Source organism: Drosophila biarmipes, chromosome 3R (genome assembly GCF_025231255.1).
Source record: "Drosophila biarmipes strain raj3 chromosome 3R, RU_DBia_V1.1, whole genome shotgun sequence".
NCBI lineage: Eukaryota > Metazoa > Arthropoda > Insecta > Diptera > Drosophilidae > Drosophila > Drosophila biarmipes.
The window spans coordinates 28,060,821-28,081,671 of NC_066616.1; the positions used below are offsets into that span (position 1 = coordinate 28,060,821).

Genomic DNA, 20,851 nt, shown 5'->3' on the forward strand with positions numbered 1-20,851 from the left:
TTGTTTTTTTTTATTATTTTATTTTGTTTTTGTTTTTATTTTGTTAGTTTCGTGTATTATATATATTTTACACATATAAAAAATTATAAAATAATATAAAGTTGGGGGAATAAAATAAATTAAATTCGAATCTCGACCTCAAATGCAGAATCCGCGCGGACCACCAAGGAAAGATACATTTCTCATGTTGTTCAAAATGCCTTTTTCCGAAATACGTGAACCTTTTTTAATTTCTTTTTACCTTTCTAGCGGGAGTCGTGGGTGGGGGTCCGGCGCAGCACTGTGCTTCCATGTAATTTTTCAATATCTATCTTCGAATTTTTAAACTATCGAAATAGTCTTAAAAACACTTACGTTGGCTTAAATTTGCTTACGTTCGATTACGTTAGTACGAGTTTCCCGATCCCTCTGAAAGTAGTGATGGGTAAAAAGGTAACATCGAACATCGATGTTTCCCGAGTTGTGGAAAATATCGATATGTCGATACCTCGCCGATGTTATTTCCAGCTCTATTCTCCATCCCTCTGCCATCCTCTGCCTCTGCCACGCTCATTCACAACAAAACAAACGCTCGGAACGAAACGGAACGGAGCTCCTCTGCTGCCAGCGAACTGAGTGTGTGTGAGTGTCGAGTGCGTGTCCGTGTGTCCATGTGCGGGAGTGTGAGCGGAGATAATTAGCCGAGCCAACTCCCAAATCGAGAACAAACGGGCGAAAACAAAATGCACTAGCGACAATTGCGCGGAATGCAGGCTTTGTGCAATAGTTGTTTGTTATAGCGAATTGTTGGCAGTTCCAGCGCCGGTGTTCGTCGAAATCCGCAGCGAAATCCGAGCCGGGCGAAATGCTGGTGTTGGCGGCATTGTGAAAACGAAATCGAAATTTCAACTACGTGTTGCTCTTTTCGGTTGCCTAATTTGATGTCTTGTTGTTTTATTTTCGCGAACGAAAGTCCGCCGCCCTGCATGTGTGAGTGGTGATCGCGCTGCGCTAGTGTTGGTGGTAAGAGTAGGCGCTGAAGCAACAACAACACAGCCCCTCGGAGGAGAAAAGCCTTCAAGATGAGTGTGTGGAGCGACTGCAATGCCAAGCAGGCGGAATTCGGCATTGGTAAGTTGGCAATTAAGGCGATAAATTAGCTGGAATAGAATGTTTAGACCAAGGGCTTTGTAAACAACCATAAAGGAAAAGTTTATGAACTGTTGGGCGCTCCTTTCCAGAACCCCCGCTCTCTTTCTCTCTCTCCCTCTCAGTTCACCGCATGTGTGTGCCCCCCGCTGCGTTGCTACGGTAAAACTTGTTGCACCTTCTCGCTTGCACACGCGGCTGCTGCGTTGATCCTCCTCCTCTCTCCCTCAGTAATTTCGTTTTTCTTTCCATTTCATCCTGCTCATTCAACACTAGCACAAAATGCTGAGATTTGCTCTTGAAACTAAAACCTGTTTTCTATCGTTCTGTCCCTCTCCTCGGCCCGTACCTCTCTCACGTGCAACTGCAACACACTGGCAGAAAAAGGTGATCGTGCAGGGGAAGAGTTTATTATATGTAATATGATATGTTATAGTTTATTTACACAATTTTTTTTTTGAAAACTGTTGTTCTTGAAATTGAAAATCGTAGTAACTAGCTTAAAATTCACATGTACTATTCTGCAAACCCGTTTTATTCTCCGTGTACACTGTGAGACAAATCCCAACTCACTGGCAGTGACCATGAAATATCTAATCGCGACCCGCTTCGAATACGTGTGAATTTTTTATGGCTCCCGCTTTGTTGACCTTTTCACCGCCGATCAATAGATACGACAGGTACAGGGCAGGGTACAGGTACCTCGGATCCAGGTAGACAGAGTGGAACTCGGAATCTGTCACTCGTTAACACTCGAATGGAGCCGCCCCGTGTTTGCACTTGTTATATACACATGTTTGCCTCGTCTCTGCCCTTTCTGTGTTTGCGCGCATACTAACTGTCGAAATCGCTACGATAATACCGGTGGGGCGTGGCCAAGTGGGCGGCGGGTGGTGGTAAAATGTAATCAACTGCGATAATATTCGGAATATGGGGCGGTAGATAAGTTAGTCGTTGGCATTGAGTATTGAATTTGGCCTTTGTAATGCGAAAATGCCTTACAACTGACTGTGATGAGCCCAAAAGAAACGCCTTATCAAGGATGCGGGCTTGTCTTATCTGGGTTTTCCTTTCTGTTTGCCTTCCCTGGGTTCTTACAAATTTTTCAGTTCTAAGCAAACAGCGGGACTGCTCCACATTTTGTAAAATATGATAAACTTGGGGATTTCCTTGGCAGCTCATCCATTTTGCGTATTAGTTTTTAAATTCAGCTCGTCAAAGGCGATAGCCATTGAGTAATCGCTTTATCACTTCAAGGGGCTCAGTTCTGTTATCGTTTATCGGTGCATGCGTGTGTGTTTGTGGGTGGCACTTGGCTGAGTTTACTTCTGTGGAAGTGCGAGCGAGTGAGCGAGAGTTAAGTCCTCTGCCTCCTGCATAGCGGTAGTTGGGGCACACTCACGCGCGCACAAAAGATCTGCTGCATGTGTATGTGTGCTCCACTCACTCCTGTGGAGTGGGCCTACTGCACACTGCAGCTCCCCTGCTCACTCACCTCCACGCACAGTGGGCTTAAATCAGAACCACATTTCGTAAAGTGTGGGTTTAAGGGAAGAGGAAACTATGTCAGAGAACAATAGTTGTAGTTTCAACCGTGGCAAAATACAATAAAATATCATAAATTTATTCATGATTCATTAAATTTTATTTTGAGAAAAACAATGAAATTAACATTTTTATTTATTTATTATTCATTTCAAATATACAAAGAGAGAATTGTGACGTTCTCATTTGAGGTGAAATTGTTCTTAAAGTTGTACTGGCTGTATTTTCAATGCCTAACTCAACAACCAAACCAAACTAATTAGCTGAGTTTAACTTTTCCCTGCTTCTAAAATTGAGAAAATGTATACCAACCTGTATTCATAGGTTCCAAAGAACAAATGTTCTCAATTCAAGAGCAGTACTTGTCCCACTGTGCTCCTCCTGGCTTTGATGACTTGACTGTTTGTCGACCAAGTTAAAAGTCTGCCTGCGGTGACATCTTCACTTCCTTGCTGCACTACTCCAGTTTTCATTGCCTCTAGTTGGCGTGCACCTGCAGGGCCCCCCTCCCCCAGACCTCGTTTTTGTTTACTCACTCCCTGCAGATGCATTCTACGGCTAAATTTGAATAGCAAAAACAACAAGGGCGTTAATAATAAATACATACAACAACTTCAAGTGGGGGGAAGAGCCAGCTCCAAACGTAAGCGTAAAACTTAATGAGGCCTGAGAGCAGTGAAAAGTGAAGTCGAAACTCATGCAGGAAGAATCAAAAGCGAGGGGGCCGGAGGGGGCCTTGATGATTTGGTTTCTGATTTCAGAGTCTGGGTTTTCTCAATTTAATTAAAATTTTCCAGCCCGTTGGAGTTCGAGATGCATGAAATGCCTTTTGATTTGCATAATTTCAAAGGAAAGCCTTTTTCCGCTGCCTTTTCCACACACCAAGTGAAAACTTAAATCGAATTTGGCAGCAAGCCGAAACTTAATGAGGGAGTGCTTCACCAGGTTTACAGAAAATTCTATAACTTTATTATTAAATTTGTTAAGTTTATTTATAAGCCAAAACTATTTTTTTAAAATAAACCTTAGAACTCGAGAACTTACCCTGTAATAAGATTACTTCTTTTGGAGTTTGGACCTCTATAATTTCGAAGATAAACAAGATATTGTTATGCAACCGAATAAGGCTCCCCCGATTCTTGTTATCATCGGGCATATGCCCTTCCTCCGGGGGCCGGCTGCATAATTGTTTGTGCTGCTGACTCAGCTCAGGGAACACTCATCCCCCGGACTTTGCCCTCGGCGGCCATCCTCCGACTCCGAATAGTTGAGCAACCGCCCAAGTGAGTTGCTCATCCACTTGGGACTCTGATTCCACTTGGATCGCCACCCCAGGAAGCACTCTCCCTCCCTGCTGCCGCCGCTCGAATCTCCGCTTTCCATTTCGCAATCAAAATGGAAACTCAATCGCAGTCCCCACCCCAGCTTGCAACTATCCCACCCCCGGCCGAAGATTGCCAATGTCGGAGATTGTCGCATCTCTGGTTTCCCTTCCATGCTAATTGACCGAACTGCAATCTTCGATTGCTCTCGGAAATTGCTTAATTAAACATAAATTGCCTGCCGCAAAGAGCAGCTATGGGGATCGAACTCGATCGGGGAAAGTGGCCGGGGGAACGAGCAGCGGGCGGGGGGCGGTGGCCGCGTCATTGGGGCACAGTGCGTCATCCGGTGTCAGTGGAAACTGGTTTCAGCTGCCCAAGAAAAGTGAGCCAACGTTACAAAGGTTACCGGGCTCCATTCGAAGGAGGACTTTGATCGAGTTTTAACAACATTAACATACAAGTTTTTAGTCTTAAATAGAAAATATTATTACGACGATGGTTTTTCCATTTGCCAAACTTTATTTTCAGATAGGTGGGTGTATAGATTATTTTTTAACGATGGTCTTTTACTGCTCTATTTATTTCAGAAATATCTAAGCACACGAAAGCAGGCCCATATTGGTATAATTATTTTGAGGAACATTCTTCTCTATCCAAGCATTTGACCTTACTTGTTCAAAAAGTCGTAAAACCAATTTTAGATTGTTTTTAAGTGATTTTCTCAGATGTCCCAAATGGGTCAAGTTTGTGTTTACATTTCCTCTTTTTGTCTTTGGTTGCTCCGCAATTTTTTATGGCTCTGCTCCGTAATAATAACGTTCTTTTTTTTTTATCAACATTCCTTTTGTTTGGATTCTAATTCTAATTTGTTTCTGGATACTTTTTACGACCGCAACGACATTAACCGTAACTGTCAGCGGGCAAGACGCTCAAAGCGGTTGCGCAAGTATTTTATGAATTTATGTTCCATCAAATGTTATCTAGGAGTCCAAGATGGAGGGGCTGAGCTAGGGTTCGCTTGTCCGCAAAGGTCTTCAGTACACTTTCGGTATCAGGTTTACCCAGTTGTTGAATAATTCCCTTTTGGCAAGCCCAAAAATGTCGGAAATAGCAAGAAGGGGAAATGTTTACCTTGAGATCATTTCGGGTTCGGTTTATAATATATTATTAACATTAAACTTATTTGACTTATATTTAAATCTAAATATAATGATGAAAGAAATACTCAATAAATAAATTATAAGATAGAAGATTGACAATATAAATGTTTAACTACTCCCCGACTTATAGTTATTGAAAAATAAAGACTCTCAATCTCGCACTAAACAAACCCGTAATTGAATTTATTTAGCATGTACTGCAATGTATCCCAATACAATTAATTTACAATGCCTAATTATAAATTCCTCCCGCATATGTATCTCTCGAGCACTTGAAAATATTCAAAATAAACAATAGAACTCCCATCGCGCACTCCCCCGTTCTGTACACACAAGTGTTGAAGTTTTGTATCTATAAGTCGGATTCCATATTAATCTCACCTCACCCCGTTTTAGAGATCTTCTCCAGCAAGTGTAATTAGTCAATGCCAGAGCATCTTAACCGACGAGAATCATTATAATTAACCCTCCCAACCGTTCCCCAGGCTTTGGGCAATTAAAAACGTATATAATGTGTACTATGTATAGAAAACGCTTTGGGGGCTTAGCTCATAATACCCGAATACCCCGAGCGGCGGAGAGCGTCAAACAAACCCGCTTCTATGTAGGAAAACAAAACAAAAAGCCAAATGCCTCGATGTGTGTAGAGAATTTGCATATGTGTATGATCGTATATAGCCATAAAGAATCTTCTCTGAGCCGCGTGCTATGCGAGCCACAGATTTTGGTATAAGCCAAGTTGCGGCCCTCGTTGTCACGTTGTTGTTTTACTTTTTTCGCCGTCCAGTCACCAGTCACGACGCCCAACTTCGACGCCAATTGATGACGAAGCGCCGCAACTGCGGTTTATTTTATATATTCACGTTGCCTATGGACTGCGATTTATTATTGTTTTGCCTCTTGCTTTTATCTGGCTTTTAGCAAACTATAAACCGAATAGGGGTTTTGCTGGGACGGAGCAACAGGCACACTTTGTTCACGTGCTGGGGGCACTGGGCAGTTTCCCTTGTCCAGGTGCAGCTGCATCCGCTGGGGCCATGCACGGTGAGAAAGTGGATATATAGTTGGGGTGATCATAGCATTAGGGTTATGGTTATACGGTTTAATCTGCATTCTAAACAAACTAATAGCTGTGCCCCCCAAAGTCTATATAACACTGAACCTGAACTGATTGCAAACCCCATTGGAATTGTTTTTCCCTGTGCATTTTCTAAAAATAATTCCTGGCATTGTCCGTTTTCTGTTTGGTTTACCTGGCTGCCTGTTGAGTGCCCACCGCTTTGAGTTTTCTACACGGGTCCGAACCCTTTTCCTCCTCACCACCATTCAGCCGTGACTCCCCCTTGCGCGATCTCTGGTATTTATAGCTGGAACAACTTGTGCATTTCATTATTTATGATTGTTTCCGTTAGTCAACAAGTTTGTCGCCGCAGCAAAGCCAAAAGGGTCTTGGGATAGGCTTTGTTTCGCTTATCGGCCAACTGGAGGAAAGGAAATGGGCTCGATTTAATGACGTTTTCGATCGTTCTTGAACTCGAACCCCTTCGCAGGTTCCAGGTTCTGTGCGGGGCCTTATAGGTGTGCCGTTCCCAGTGACTGATTGCTTGACCGCAGCTGCGGCGCTGGCGTAGGCGTCGCCGCCGGATGATTCACTGCCAGTTCCGAGTATTGGCTTAACTTGCGCATAAGTAGCTGCCAGCAGTGGAATTATGTGGATTCCCTTTAATCACGCATTGGTTATAATAAATAAAACCAATAAATTCGATATGTCCGCATTGAGTTCTTTAGTTTTACGCACTTCCCAAGAAACTTTCGCAGCTGGGAAAGCTCTGCTAAAGAGGCCCGCTCAACTGGTTTTCGCAATTGACCCAGTCCCACTCCAAGCTAACTTTCTACGCAATTGGACAGACAAAATAAAATGCTAAGCGCGAAAAAAGTAACAGATAAAAGCATTTTACAGGTACGATTGGGGGCAAATTATTAGGAGTGGGTATAATAATTATTAAAATATACCTTGGGATGTTTTTTTTTATAAGTATCCGGAATTTTCAGAGGCTTATCTACTTGAAAAACATAAAATAGAAAAAAAATACGCGAATTCTTGAGCATTCTCATGGGATTTATACAAAAACAGTATTTCCGCGCATTTTTTTAGGTTTATATAAATGAACTGAATATATTTTGGTATTTGGTATTATTTGGTTATATAATTGCAAAAAATTCATACGCGAATTCTTGAGCAACCTCTTGGGAATTATCTCAAAACAGTATTTCCACGCATTTTTATAGAATTATATAAATTTACTTAACATATTTTGGTATTTCCGTAATTTGTAGTACTAAGAGATAAACCTCATCTACTTCTAAAGTTTTAAACTACAATAAAAAAATGTATACGCGAATTCTTGAGCATCCTCATGGGAATTTTGGCACATTTTCAATGGGTTTGTATAGTTGACTTTACAGTTTCAATTTGTACCCCTAATGGACATTTTTGGGCTGGTGGTCAGGGGATCGGAAGCCACTATTTTGACCTCTGTCGTGGGGGCACTGCGGCAGCGGCAATGAATACCTTTTGCGAATTGTTGCCGCTGTCGCTCTTAATGGCCTGTGGAGGTCGTTCTCGCTTGTTATGCCTTCCATCGAGATCGGGCAGCGCGAACATCGCGAGCATCGGTCATTGGACCGTATCTCACGCGGCCGCCGCTCCGGTGCTCCCCTTCTGTTACGCAGTCGCCATCGGCACTTCCAATTCCTCCACCTCCAGTCCCAGTCGCAGCCCCAGCCCCAGCACCACTGTTACCACCACCACCATCATCGCCATCACCACCCGGAGCGTGCCACGCGAAGGCGGCTCGGCTCAACTTGGATTTGGTATCTTTTGTGCTTGACTGCGGCGTTGGTTTCTGTATTTTTTATGGGGGGTGCACATTTGTGTGCCTCCAACTATATGAATTACACATTTGCTGTTGCTTATATCTGTAGCTTGCACTATCAAGGCAAGAAGGAAGTTTGTCGAGACGCGCCGGCTTCATTATGTCCCATTATGTCTCATGTGGGGAAAACATGGAGCACTCCTCCCAAGGGAGCGATAGTAGCGGGTTTTATAAGATGATTTGATTAAATTTTAAGCAACATTGCCCACTGGAGTGTTACTCCATGTCTTAATTACCTATTTGCTAAATACTTATTACTTGCAGCCATGAGCTCGAAATTTCAATAGCTCATCAAGAAATAGTGATGACGACTTACAACTTTAAGGCAAACATTTTCCTTGGCTGACTGACTAAGCAAAGTTGCAAATTAATAACATATATTTTAAAATCCCAAGTATTTGGAATAACAAACACATCATTTAGTTAGTTACTTTTCTTGACCTACTCATGCCATTATTTTTGCGACTTATAAAAAACTAGTTCACTTATCGAAGCATTAGAAACGGATTCCGGGATGCCAAGTTGTATTTCCGACTTCTTGCTGCGATATCACAATTCATTTCCAATGCAAGTGCGCCATTTGCATCCAATTCTTATCGACAGTCGCGCTTCGAGGAAGTTGCCCAAAGCCAAAGCGCGATTTAGCTTTCATGTTAGACCTCACGTATAAAAAGCGGTCAGAAGAGGGGGAGGCGGACTCTGGTGGACCGTTGGGGGTGGGCTGCTGGGTTTATCAAATATCCCATCCGCTCGGGGGCACAGATGGCGGCAACCCAGTTTCCGATGATCAGCGCCGTCCCCCTCGTGGCGGAATGGGCTAATTGATAACCTTCCGCTCCCGTTGGTTCGCGTTGATTTCGCTGTGATTTCGCTCAGTTCGCAGCGGCTGACAACTGGCAAAGGTGCTCTGGGCTAAGCTCCCTACACAACCGAGTTGTATACTAATTCTCGAATTCCTCCTCCTTGCAGCCAAGTGCAATTTCGACCAGGAGACGAAGCCACATCGCCTCAACCTGGATGTGGGCGACGCTGTCATCATACTCAAGGAGACCACCCACTGGTACTACGGCTACAGGCAAAAGTGAGTTATGTAAAATGCACAAAATATTAAACAATAAAACTAAATGGCATATATTAGTGAAGATGGAATAGTCTTCCCAAAGACATATCCCAATTGTCATAAACTTTGCAACACCTAACCAAAACCCACTAGATTCCACTAGTTTCCTAGGCTATTACTTCGATCGGTGTAGCTTGTCTAATCAAGCAATCTGCTAGATCTCTTCCCCTGACTTTCACTGCAATCTCGTTTGTCTAATGCATATGCATGAGGTTGGCGGTTGGGGCCACATCCCAGGCATTAGCGGACAAAAAAGCAGCCAGACAATCGACAGACTGGGGAAAATCCAGCAGCGGGCAAAGTTCAGAAGCGGAAATGCTTGAAACAGATATTTCACAGGCAGCGTGAGGCAATCGTAAATCAGGTACACAGGCGCCGCCCATTTGGTTCCCCGGCCTTTGTTTACCCCTCCAGATGCTCGGGAATTCCGGGGAATCTGTGCCAGCCGAAAGAGTTTCTTGCCCAACGCTCCTTCATCCTTTACTCCGAAGCAGATGCCACCATGTGGCGGCGGGCGGCCAAAGTTGCATGCCACATCCGCCGAAGAAGAGATAAAGTTTGCTTTTCCCATCCCACCATTCAATATTTATACATGGTTTGACCCTTTCGCTGCTGGGTTTCCTTTTATTTTTCTTGTGCATATCTCTCTTTTGGTTTTTATCTCGAGACGGCTGACCATGTCTTATCAAGTGGGAAAAAGAACGGGGGAAAACCAGAAGAGAACGCCAACCGAATTGTCGGAGCTGACCTTTTCCCATATTTCTGCTGACCCAAACAACCCCAACCCAAGTGGCAGCCAAGATTCCGTGGCCAGACGGCTCGGATGGCGGAGTAAATACAACGGGTAGCAAAGAAAGTAAATAAATAAAAGCACGAATTCCCCGATCACAGTGAGGCGCCCCTAAGAAAACCAGCTCAAGACCAGAACGGGTGACGTTAATTTGGCTTAATTGCGTGGAATATTTCCCGCACTTCACTGTGCGTTTATCTGCAGGCAATAAATAAGAAACTCAATATGCTGATAACCTCTTCGAGCCGAAATTCTATTTGTTTTCGCCTCTCCCCATCTTTGTTTATATTAAAATATCAATTTTAATTGTGCATTTTCTCACGATTTTAAAGCGTAAATACTAAATTTAACGAGCCCTCTGCCTGGCCTCTGAGAATCAATTGGAAATGGTTAATCAATTTGAAGGTTGCGCAGCCAGTGAGATACCTGACCAAAAACATCGATGTAGAACTATGACCGGGGTTCAGGGACCTCCAAAGGGGGTACCAGGCGGTGGCTGGGGAAGTGGGCTGCTGATTCTATAAGTGATGAATGCCTCGAGCAATTAAAGCGGCCACCCCGCATGTCAAGCGGCGAATTGAGCCAAATTAAAGCATTCCATTTCATCCGACAGTGTCACACTTTGAGCGCACTTCCTCTGCAGACTGCAGACACTGGGAAAAATAATCTATACAAAACATTTAGGGATGATTTAGGGATCCATTTGGATCGTTTTGTAACCTAGTTTAATATTATATTACTAATATATTACACAATATTTCTTCAAAAAACTCATTCTAAATTAAGTTTTTTAATATTATACTTAGTAATTCTTGGAATTCTTCCTAAAAAAAATGAGGCTAAGTCTCACTTCCCTTTTCCCAAGTGCACGGCTTCACAGTGCCTGAAGTTCCCCTATCGCCCGGCTTGGGTTGGGCAATTCATCAGCCGCAATGGCTGTTGAATTGTGTCATATATGTAAATACGAAGTGTCCACAGTGAAGCTTGGTTTTTGAGGCCTCTCACTTGACTGAGCAGATGGGGAAGCCACAAACTGAACCTTCACTGTGGCGTTTGTACCGCACGGAGTGGCAATTTGTTCTTTTAAGTTGCATCCCATGTGCATGGCACATTTTAATCACTCACCCTCGTCTCTTTTTCCCATATTATTCCAGAGCAAAGGAAACACGCGGCATATTTCCCAAGAGCTATATACATTTGTGCGAATATAAAATCGTGAATGGGGAGTACTGCATCCAGCGTACGGATATTGTGGAGGAGATCACAAAAGTGCTCCTCGAGTGGGGTTCCATAGCCAAGAATTACTTTCTGGTGAGCTCGGCACTTATTCATAATTATGATTCAGTTTTTAATCCGCTTCATATGTTCTAATTTTAGACCACAAATCCCAAATTTTCGAAAATTCGGGGAAAAATGAACGAACTAAACAATAACAGGGCGGCCCTGATCTCCGGCAATCTGCCACTGGACGAAGTGCGTAAGGTGAAGCTGCTGGCCACCAACCAGATCGACACCGGCAACAGGCTCCTCGGCCTGGACATGGTGGTGCGGGACGAGAGCGGCGACATCTTGGACACCAATGCCATTTGCACCACCGAGCTGTACGAGCAGCATATGCAAGCTGTTCACCGCATCGACAAGGCCAATGTGAGTGTTCAAGACTGCAGCGGAAAAACTATATCTGTCAGCTATAAATTCAAGTTCAGGTCATCAAGTATATGCACAAGTTTGTTTGTTTCTTTAGGTTTATAGGAATTGCAAGACTTATTTATAGACTTATCAAAAACGTATAGAACCGTGTGTGTCACTTTATATTGTACACTATTCATCCGTTAGTGAGTTTCTCATAAGCTTTTATAAATGTTGTTTACTATTTTTGAGTGATGATTCATAATGGAATTGATTCTCATTCTTGTTTTATAATATGTACTCAGTATATACATTTAAGAGGGAGTAAATTACTAATCCCATTTCCATTGATCCACCCTTTAGCGCCTGTCCAGCGAGCGGGGAACACCACGCACCCCCAACAAGTACTCGCACAACATCCTGCTGCACGTGAACGCCTTCGTGTGCAAGTTCCAGGAGGATTCGGACCTGCTCTTCACGCTTTTCGACGGCGAGACGCACAAACCCATCAGCGAGAACTATGTGGTCAAGTGGTCAAGGATGGGCATCGCCCGTGATATCGATCAGATCGATAACAACCGCGTGCTCTTCACGGATCTCAGCAAAAGCGATCTGAACATCGCCAAAATGTACCTGGTGTGCTATGCCATCCGCATCGGTTCCATGGAGTTCAAGGACTCGGCCGAGTCCAAGCGAACCAGCATGAGCATTGCCAACAGCATGCTGAATGCCTCGAGTCGCAAGGCCTCGCAGCTGTCGGTGAGCTCCAGTGGATCCTCCAGCAGCAATGGGGAGTACATCATCCGACGGCCGTTTGGAGTGGCCTGCAAGGACCTGACGCCCTTCATCAACAAGTCGGATGACTTTCGCGGCAACATAGACTTGCCCTTTATCATGTGCGAGAAGGATACATTGGATGGCACACTGCGTAAGCTTATAGCCAACAAGGATATCGGCAAGATAGACTCCAAGATGGCGGTGACCATCGAGGTGCTGCGGGGTGACATCAAGCAGATCAAAGAGGAATTCCCACGACTGATGCACACAAATGTGCCGGTGGCCCGCAAGATGGGATTCCCGGAGGTTATATTGCCCGGCGATGTGCGAAATGATCTGTACCTTACCATTTGCAGCGGAGAGTTCTCGCGCATTGCCAAGACATCGGAGAAGAACGTGGAGGTGTCGGTGTGCGTGGCCAATGAGCAGGGATACCTCATGCCCGGCGTGCTGAGCATCGGAGCCGGTCATCAGCCCATTGACGAGTACAAATCGGTGGTGTACTACCACGATGACAAGCCCAAGTGGCAGGAGACCTTCAAGATTCATGTGCCCATCGAGGACTTTAAGCAATGTCATCTACGTTTTGTGCTGAAGCATCGCAGCAGCAACGAGCAGAAGGATCGCACCGAGAAGCCCTTTGGGCTGGCTTATGTGCGTCTCATGCAGGCCAACGGCACGACCATCACACAAGGCCAACATATCCTTGCTGTTTACAAGATCGACCACAAGAAGTACGACAAGACGGTGGCCAATTGTTATTTGGAGCTTCCGTCTACGGTGGCTGAGCTGCAGGGCGCCAAGCCCTCCATCAGCGGACTCACGCTCCTACCCAAGGATCAGCTCTCCATTGGGGTCAACCTATGCAGCACCAAGCTCACGCAGAGCGGTAAGTTGGATCAATGAGTTACATTTTGAACAATTAATCTTATGAATACATTTGCTTGTAGTGAGCTTGCTGGGACTCCTCAATTGGTCCGCCCATAAGGAGACGCTGGAACAGTCCCTTAACGCCTTGTCAACGGTGCCCGGAGAGGAGGTGGTAAAATTCCTGCAGGACATATTGGATGCTCTGTTCAATATACTGGTGGAGAATGATCAACCCGAGAAATACGACCAGCTCGTCTTTATGAGCATTATACATTTGATTGAAACCGTGTCTGATCTCAAGTACCAACACTTCCTCACTGTTCTCGATGTGTACATCAATGAGAGCTTCTCATTTACGCTGGCCTACACGTAAGTATTAAATATTTGTTGGCTTGCAAGTTAGTAAATCTGATTTTTTTTATGATTAGAAAACTGATGGATGTGCTGCAAAAGAACATCAGCGATGCCATCACACCCAAAGAGAAGTCTGCGGATGGCAATGATCTGGAGGAGAGCGTGGAGGTGCGGCGTCTTTACAAGACCACTCGTTACCTGCACTACGTGATGAAGTTTGTGATTCGATCGAGGGTGCTCTATGCCGAGATGAACTGCAACACGGACTATGTGGACTTTGCCACCCGACTGCAGGAGCTCCTGCGCATGTTCATCGACATGATTGGCTGCCCGAGCAACCTGCTCAAGTCGGAGGGAGCGCTGCTCAAGAATCTGCACATCATAGCCACGGATCTGATGCAGGTCTTCGATCAAGTGCGGTTGAGGTGGGATCAAAGCATAGATCACTTTATTCCAGAGACTAATTAGTATTTTCAACAGTGTTTCCATTGTGGAGATCCTTGAGAAGTTCCCACCACGCCGTTTGACTCAGTCGAAGATGGGCTGCATCAAGGACTTTGTGGAGACCAAGCTCTTCACACTGCCCAAGTGCCGGGCCATCTTACTCCCCGTGTTCTGCAAGCACATCAAGGATCATCTCGACAGCAAGGAGGAGGTAAGTGTTTGGGCAGTAACAACATTGCGTGTGCCACTAATTTATCATTTGGGAACTGCATTTTGTTCTTAATCCAATGCATCGTCCTTGAAAACTGTCTTGTGAATGCACCGACGAGACGCAAAATTAAAACATAACCCAACACATGATCAAGTCAAGTCAGCTCCGGAAGTAACTAACTAAAAACAAACTCTTAAAATAATATTCCACACTTAATGGCTTTATAAGACATAAACATAAACAGATCTAATGTTGCTTACAATAAGAATCATTCTATAATTAACTGAAGCAAATATTGTATACCATCAATTACATTATCAATACCTCGGGGTATTAAACACTTTGGCCGCCTTCGGTAAAAGAGTAGTTGTTCTTGACATGTGACTTGTCTTAATTTTGCTCAGTTCCAGTTTTAATTAGATAGTAACTAGTTAAGAGTCTAATCTTTGCAAGCTATGTTTAGTTAGTGTTAAGCATGTTGCATTCGCTTTTTATTTCTATTATACAAAATGTTAGCATGTGAATTGGCAATTACAGTACTGCCATGTGTCTTGTGTCCTAGACATAGATCAATGTTTTGTCCACGTCCTAGTGTTAAGCACCTTAAAAACGATTGTACAACGTAGTGAATTAGCCGTGATATGTACACATTAGCTCCGTGTTAGTTAGCGATCTTCCTGTGTGTGTCTATAGCGAGACTACCTTGGTACCCACCATGGGGCGTAGCGAACTCATGTAAATGTTATGTAAACATTTCACCGACGTGTTTAGTTTGGCCATTAGTATTGCACCCGCTCACCATCAACGTCATCGACATAGCTAGAAAGCAATTTGCATTTGGCAGCCCATCAAAGCACTATTCAAATCACATCCACCACCTGGGATCAGTAAACACACACCTCAAACACACGAAACACACCCACCCAAATCCATATCCGAAATATGAATGTGTGATTTCTCCTCACCGGCACCTAGTTATCAGCTCTATCTATCTGTCTGTACCTCTTCTCTAATTCCATTATCATTAAATGTTTTTCGTATAATAATTCAAACAAAAATCAAATCGAATTCTTATTCACGCACAACCCAACCTATGTGTTGTTACCGTTTCTCTGTCGTTGCCACCGCAATTGCCTTGTACAAAAAACTAGGGAGACTCGAAAACCGATATCTGGCAGCAAGAAAAGAATCTTTCGAAAGCCGCTAAAGTGCTCGGACAGAAAAAATCCCAACTGCACACATGTGATACGACTGCCAACAAAAAGGTAAAGGAAATAAGTCTCTCATCTCGAAATCTCTCACTCAGTCAGGTCAGCCCAAGTCCCTGTGCGGATCACTGATCAGCATCGTAACCCTTGATTTGTAACCCTTGCCCCCAAATGTTATGTATTTTTATCATGTACCGCCTAAGATCTTTTTGTTCTGCCGTTCAGCTTGCAGCTAACTGGTCAGGGTTATCGGCTCCAAAGGCTTTACAGGCTTTATGCTGTCGATGGCGGGAAATTTTAAGCAGCTCCTAACTTTTCCCGCCTTCGATGCCCGCTAAGTTAGGCTTAAGTGTTTCAGCTTTTTGCAATGCAATGTTCAATGGTTTCGTGTTTTTTTTATACCTGCAACGTTTCTATGTTAATTTTAATTAAATTAAACACTAACGTTAACTTTATCATATGAAGCCCAGTCAGAAAGTAACGAGAGCCTAAGAAAGAGCTCTCAAAAGAAGTAGATCTACTCAGCAAGTCCAGTCTGGGTTTTGAATCCTAGGATAAAAACATCCCAAGTTTACTTGGATTGAAAACAAATACTGGTCTTGACGATCCTTAAGTAAACCTCCCTCCATTCCCATCACGACCATCTTTAATATGTCATTTTTAATCGTTAGATTGCCGAGTGCATCAACATCATGAACAACATACTGAAACTGCTGTTCCGGTCGGATGTGGGCGCCACGCACAACGACATTCGGGACATTATGATCATCCTGTTCCGCACCGTGATGAAGGCAGCCCACTCCCTGGACAGGGACACGGGGTTGGTGGGCAAGTTCTTTGCCATCATGCTGGGCATCCTGCAGCGCATGGACGCCCAGCATTACGAGTACTTTGTCAAGGACCTGCATCAGCGAGGGGAGCTCAAGCACTTTGTGGTTGAGATCCTTTTGGTATTCGAGGAACTGGTATCGCCGCACCAGAAGGCGGTGTTTCCGCGCGATTGGATGGACATGATTATGCACCAGAACACCGTGATCCTGGGAGCCCTGAAGCACCTGACCGTGGTGATCACGGACTACTTCCTCTGTCCATTCGAGAAGCAGATCTGGTCGAATTTCTTTCAGTGTTCCATCGCCTTCCTGGTGCAATCTCCGCTGCAGTTGAATGATTTCAATGATAACAAGCGGCAAATTGTTTTCGCGCGATACCGCGACATACGCAAGGATACGGCCATGGAGATCAGGAAAATGTGGTTCCAGCTGGGACAGCACAAGCCCAAGTTTGTGCCGCAGCTGGTGGAGCCCATTCTGGAGATGAGCATGATACCGGAGAAGGAGCTACGCCAGGAGACCATCCCCATCTTCTTCGACATGATGCAGTGCGAGTATTACAGCTCCCGACTGGAGCACGAAAGCTATGGCGACACCAAGTACAATAACACGCATCACAAGGGAAACTTTTCCGACTTCAAGACGGCGATGATTGAGAAGCTGGACATCCTAATTGGAGCCGGCAAGGGCGATGCCGAGTACAAGGTTCTCTTCGAGAAAATCATGATGGAGCGCTGTGCTGCCCACAACACACTCAATGTGGATGGCACCGCGTTTGTGCAGATGGTAACCCGGCTGATGGACAAGCTGCTGGAGTACCGCTTTATTATCCAGGACGAGAGCAAGGAGAACCGCATGGCCTGCACCTTCTCGCTGCTGCAGTTCTACTCGGAGGTCGATCTCAAGGAGATGTACATCCGGTATGTCTACAAGCTGTGCGCCCTCCACATGGAGTTCGAGGACTACACCGAGGCCGCCTTCACGCTCAAGCTGCACACGGAGCTGCTGCGCTGGACGGACACGGATTTGTCGCACCAGCTGCGCAGCTACAGGCACAGCAACTGCCGCACCCACCGCCAGTTGAAGGAAGCGCTCTACTTCGAGATCATGGAGTACTTCGACAAGGGCAAACAGTGGGAGTGCGCCATCGACATGTGCAGGGTGCTGGCACGCCAGTACGAGGAGGAGGTCTTTGACTATCTCAAGCTGGCGGAGCTGCTGAATAGGATGGCCCTGTTCTACGAGAAGATCATCAAGGAGCTGCGCCACAACTCCGAGTATTTCCGGGTGTGCTTCTATGGACGGGGTTTTCCGCGTTTCCTGCAGAATCGTGTCTTTATTTTCCGAGGCAAGGAGTACGAGCGGCACAGTGACTTCTGCGCCCGTATGCTGGTGCAGCATCCGCAGGCCGAGCTCATGCAAACGCTGGAGGCTCCGGGCGAGGACATCACCAATAGCGATGGCCAGTACATCCAGGTGAACAAGGTGGAGCCAATAATGGGTTCGGCGTTCAATAAATTCAACGACAAGATTATCAACAACGAAATTGTCAAGTACTTTACCGCCAACAATGTGCAGAAGTTCCAGTTTTCGCGTCCGTTCCGGGACAGCATCAATGGCGGCGACAGGGATGATGTTCGCAATCTGTGGTTGGAGCGCACCGAGCTGCTCATCCGTTTCCCCCTGCCGGGCATACTACGCTGGTTCCCCGTCATCGAGACCAACACCTTTAAGATCTCACCGCTGGAGCGGGCGGTGGAGATCATGAAGGACACAAACCGGGACATTCGGCAGCTGGTGATCCTGCACAAGAGTGATGAGAATCTGCACATCAATCCGCTGAGCATGAAATTAAATGGAATTGTGGATCCGGCGGTAATGGGTGGCTTTGCCAAGTACGAGGAGGCCTTCCTTACAGAGGAGTATCTAGAGCAGAACCCGGACGACAAGGATTTGGTGGAAGAGCTCAAGGAACTGATTTCCAATCAGATTCCACTGCTGGAGATAGGTAAGTCTAGCACTGCAGGAGTAGAGTCCCAGGACTAAAGACTTTTTTTTATCCCACACAGCTATTCAGCTCCATCGTTTGCGTGCTCCGGAGAGTCTGAAAGCTCTGCAAGAGCACCTGGAAGGCTGCTTCGCCGACATGCAGCAACACGTGGAGCTGCGCTACGGTCGCAAGTCCTGTGACCTGAAATTCGAGCGAGATTCGGTGGTGATGCGTCGCCCGAACTTCTTCCTGCCGCCTCTCTTCGACGGCAGCAACAATCGCCACTCGGAAACCAGCATGGGATCCTCAGAGTAAGTCAAGATACCTTTCTGCTTGTGGTGGTGTCTCATGCCGCATCATTTTCATTCCCATTTGCAGTAGCGGCCTGTCGAAGTCAACATTTTTGCCGCGGCCACAGACCAATTCCATTAAGAATCCATTCTCCGGCTTGAGTTTCAACACTAGGTGAGTGCCATCGATGAGCCCGAGTTGTTTGGAATGCCCTTCCTAACCATAACCTTTTTAACTCTTTCTTCACACTAACTGCTGGCATTTAGTTTGAGACTCTAACATTATTTTGATTTTGGTTGATTTTTAAATTGCATCTTCCTTTACTTTCGTTTTGTTCCATTAATTTCGTTCTGTTGCTTATCATCTGCGCTTACTTTATCCACGCCACCATGTGCAGACCCAGTTTGGGACACTCGCCGAGCATCAAGAGCAACAAGAGCAAGGATAAGACTCCCAGCAAGCGGCGTAACAAGGATGGAAAGGTGAAGGTAAGCTGTTGAATGACTTTTTAGCGACCCTTACTAACAAACCTACTTAAAACCTACAGGAGCGTGAGGCCCACAGCCTGTCCAGCAGTCAGTGGTACACACCACCATTGTCCACCATAACATCAACGCCTGAGAAGGAGACCAACACATCCATAGCTTCGCTGGCCAGTACATCCAACAGTTCTCTGAGTGGTCCCAAGACTCCAGATCCACATGTACTCACAGAGGAGGTTGGCTTATATTATATTAATTTCTATGTTATATAGTCTAACCTCTGGCTTTCTATCTACCAGCTTACACCCAAGCGACCTCTGCGTTCGGAAATGGAGAAGGAACGTCGACTTTCTCGTCCTGCCAGCATTGCCACGCCCACGGCCAGTATCAAGAATTTCCCCGACACACGCTCGCTGTCGGAGAGCAGCAATCGCAACTCTGTTGGTAAGTGTTTTTACCTTACTTATGTAATAAATAATGTTTAATATATTTAACTTAACCCGCAGAAACTACAGATTCCACGTCCGAGGAGGACGTGCGGCCCCCACCATTGCCGGCCAAGGCACGCGACTCCACGGACTTCACCAGCCTGTCGCAGAACTTGGATTGGACGCCAAATGGTTATGCGATGCTCAGCACCATTAGCAACACCAGCAGCAGCAGCATGAGCACCACCTCGACCCTGACGAAGACCAGTATTACGAACACCACGTACGAGTATTTGGAGACCACGAACTTCAGTTTGGTGGGTGCCGTCGATGGGAACAAACCGCGTCCGCCGACGCCGCCACCGAAGCCATCGCGCCACAGCAAACACATTCCATAGGGTAGCAAGGGGCGAGACTGAATCCCCCAAGAGCTTCCAGTGCAGCGCCATAAATGTTCAAACGTTGTCGAGTGCCAAATATCCCTGTTACTACATGTGTAGGCGGCCATCGACCCGCCTGTAGACAACAGCCACAAAAACAGCAACGACCTTTGCCTCAACCTATCGACCGCCTGTCTACCAAATCAAGTGTCTTACAAAACGATCGCATTAGCTTGTAACATTCAGATTTCCGATGACTATATGTTTAAGTGTTTGGTTACGTTTAAATGATATTATGTTGAACATGTCATTTTCGTTTAGTTAAGAGATTTGTCGTGTAATTTGTTTCCCTTGTCGGGAACCCAACTGCTTGTCTTCCACAAGTACTAATTAATGTTGTACACATGTGTGTTGTACCCTAGATATTAACGACTAGATGTAAGTTTTAATCAGCAATTCAAAGAACTTTGTACGTCTCTTATGCAAACAAGTGCCACAGTCTATATGCAATAGCAAATAACATACACGAGCCCCACGACCATAACTTCGATTTTACGAACAGTGGTTTTAGCACAAATTTACTAACGAGTCAATTACGAAACAAATAATGTGAAACGAAATCTTGCATGCTACAATTTTAAACATTTTTTAAAGAACGCATTACTATTTACACTGTTTTTATACGATTCAGTATAGCCATAATGTAGAGCATACAAATGTTGAGATTTATTCGTTAAGCTTATATAAATACTATATATGAACGAACTACTTGCACTGAAACTATACGGCGCAATTATTTTAACGAACCTGAGTTTAAATATCTAATTTTAGCCAAAACCATTGTTTAATTTTGTTTTTAATGGATTCTGTGTAATTTCGATCTGTGTATCGGCCAAAGATTAAGCAATAATAAAATACATTTAAGAATGTGACAGTAATGATCTTATGGTATC

General features: G+C 45.1%; 1 protein-coding gene across 4 annotated transcripts; it reads left to right on the plus strand.

Annotated features, from left to right (window-relative positions):
• Positions 1 to 539: 539 nt before the first annotated feature.
• Positions 540 to 20,830, plus strand: LOC108024386 (dedicator of cytokinesis protein 1). 4 transcript variants are annotated; one of them, XM_017094293.3, is made up of 16 exons: positions 543 to 1,110; positions 9,064 to 9,175; positions 11,159 to 11,315; positions 11,382 to 11,651; positions 11,997 to 13,299; positions 13,361 to 13,649; positions 13,709 to 14,059; positions 14,115 to 14,289; positions 15,441 to 15,554; positions 16,169 to 18,335; positions 18,397 to 18,628; positions 18,696 to 18,782; positions 19,006 to 19,096; positions 19,156 to 19,326; positions 19,390 to 19,534; positions 19,597 to 20,830. In XM_017094293.3, exons 1-16 carry the CDS (start codon positions 1,062 to 1,064, stop codon positions 19,914 to 19,916), a joined length of 6,033 nt encoding a protein of 2,010 aa, XP_016949782.1. In that variant the 5' UTR covers positions 543 to 1,061; the 3' UTR covers positions 19,917 to 20,830. The 4 variants fall into 4 exon arrangements, with proteins under 4 accessions (XP_043946884.1, XP_016949783.1, XP_016949782.1 ...); XM_017094294.3 differs by lacking the exon at positions 18,696 to 18,782 and having other exon boundaries at positions 542 to 1,110; XM_017094295.3 differs by lacking the exon at positions 15,441 to 15,554.
• The last annotated feature ends 21 nt before the right edge of the window (positions 20,831 to 20,851 follow it).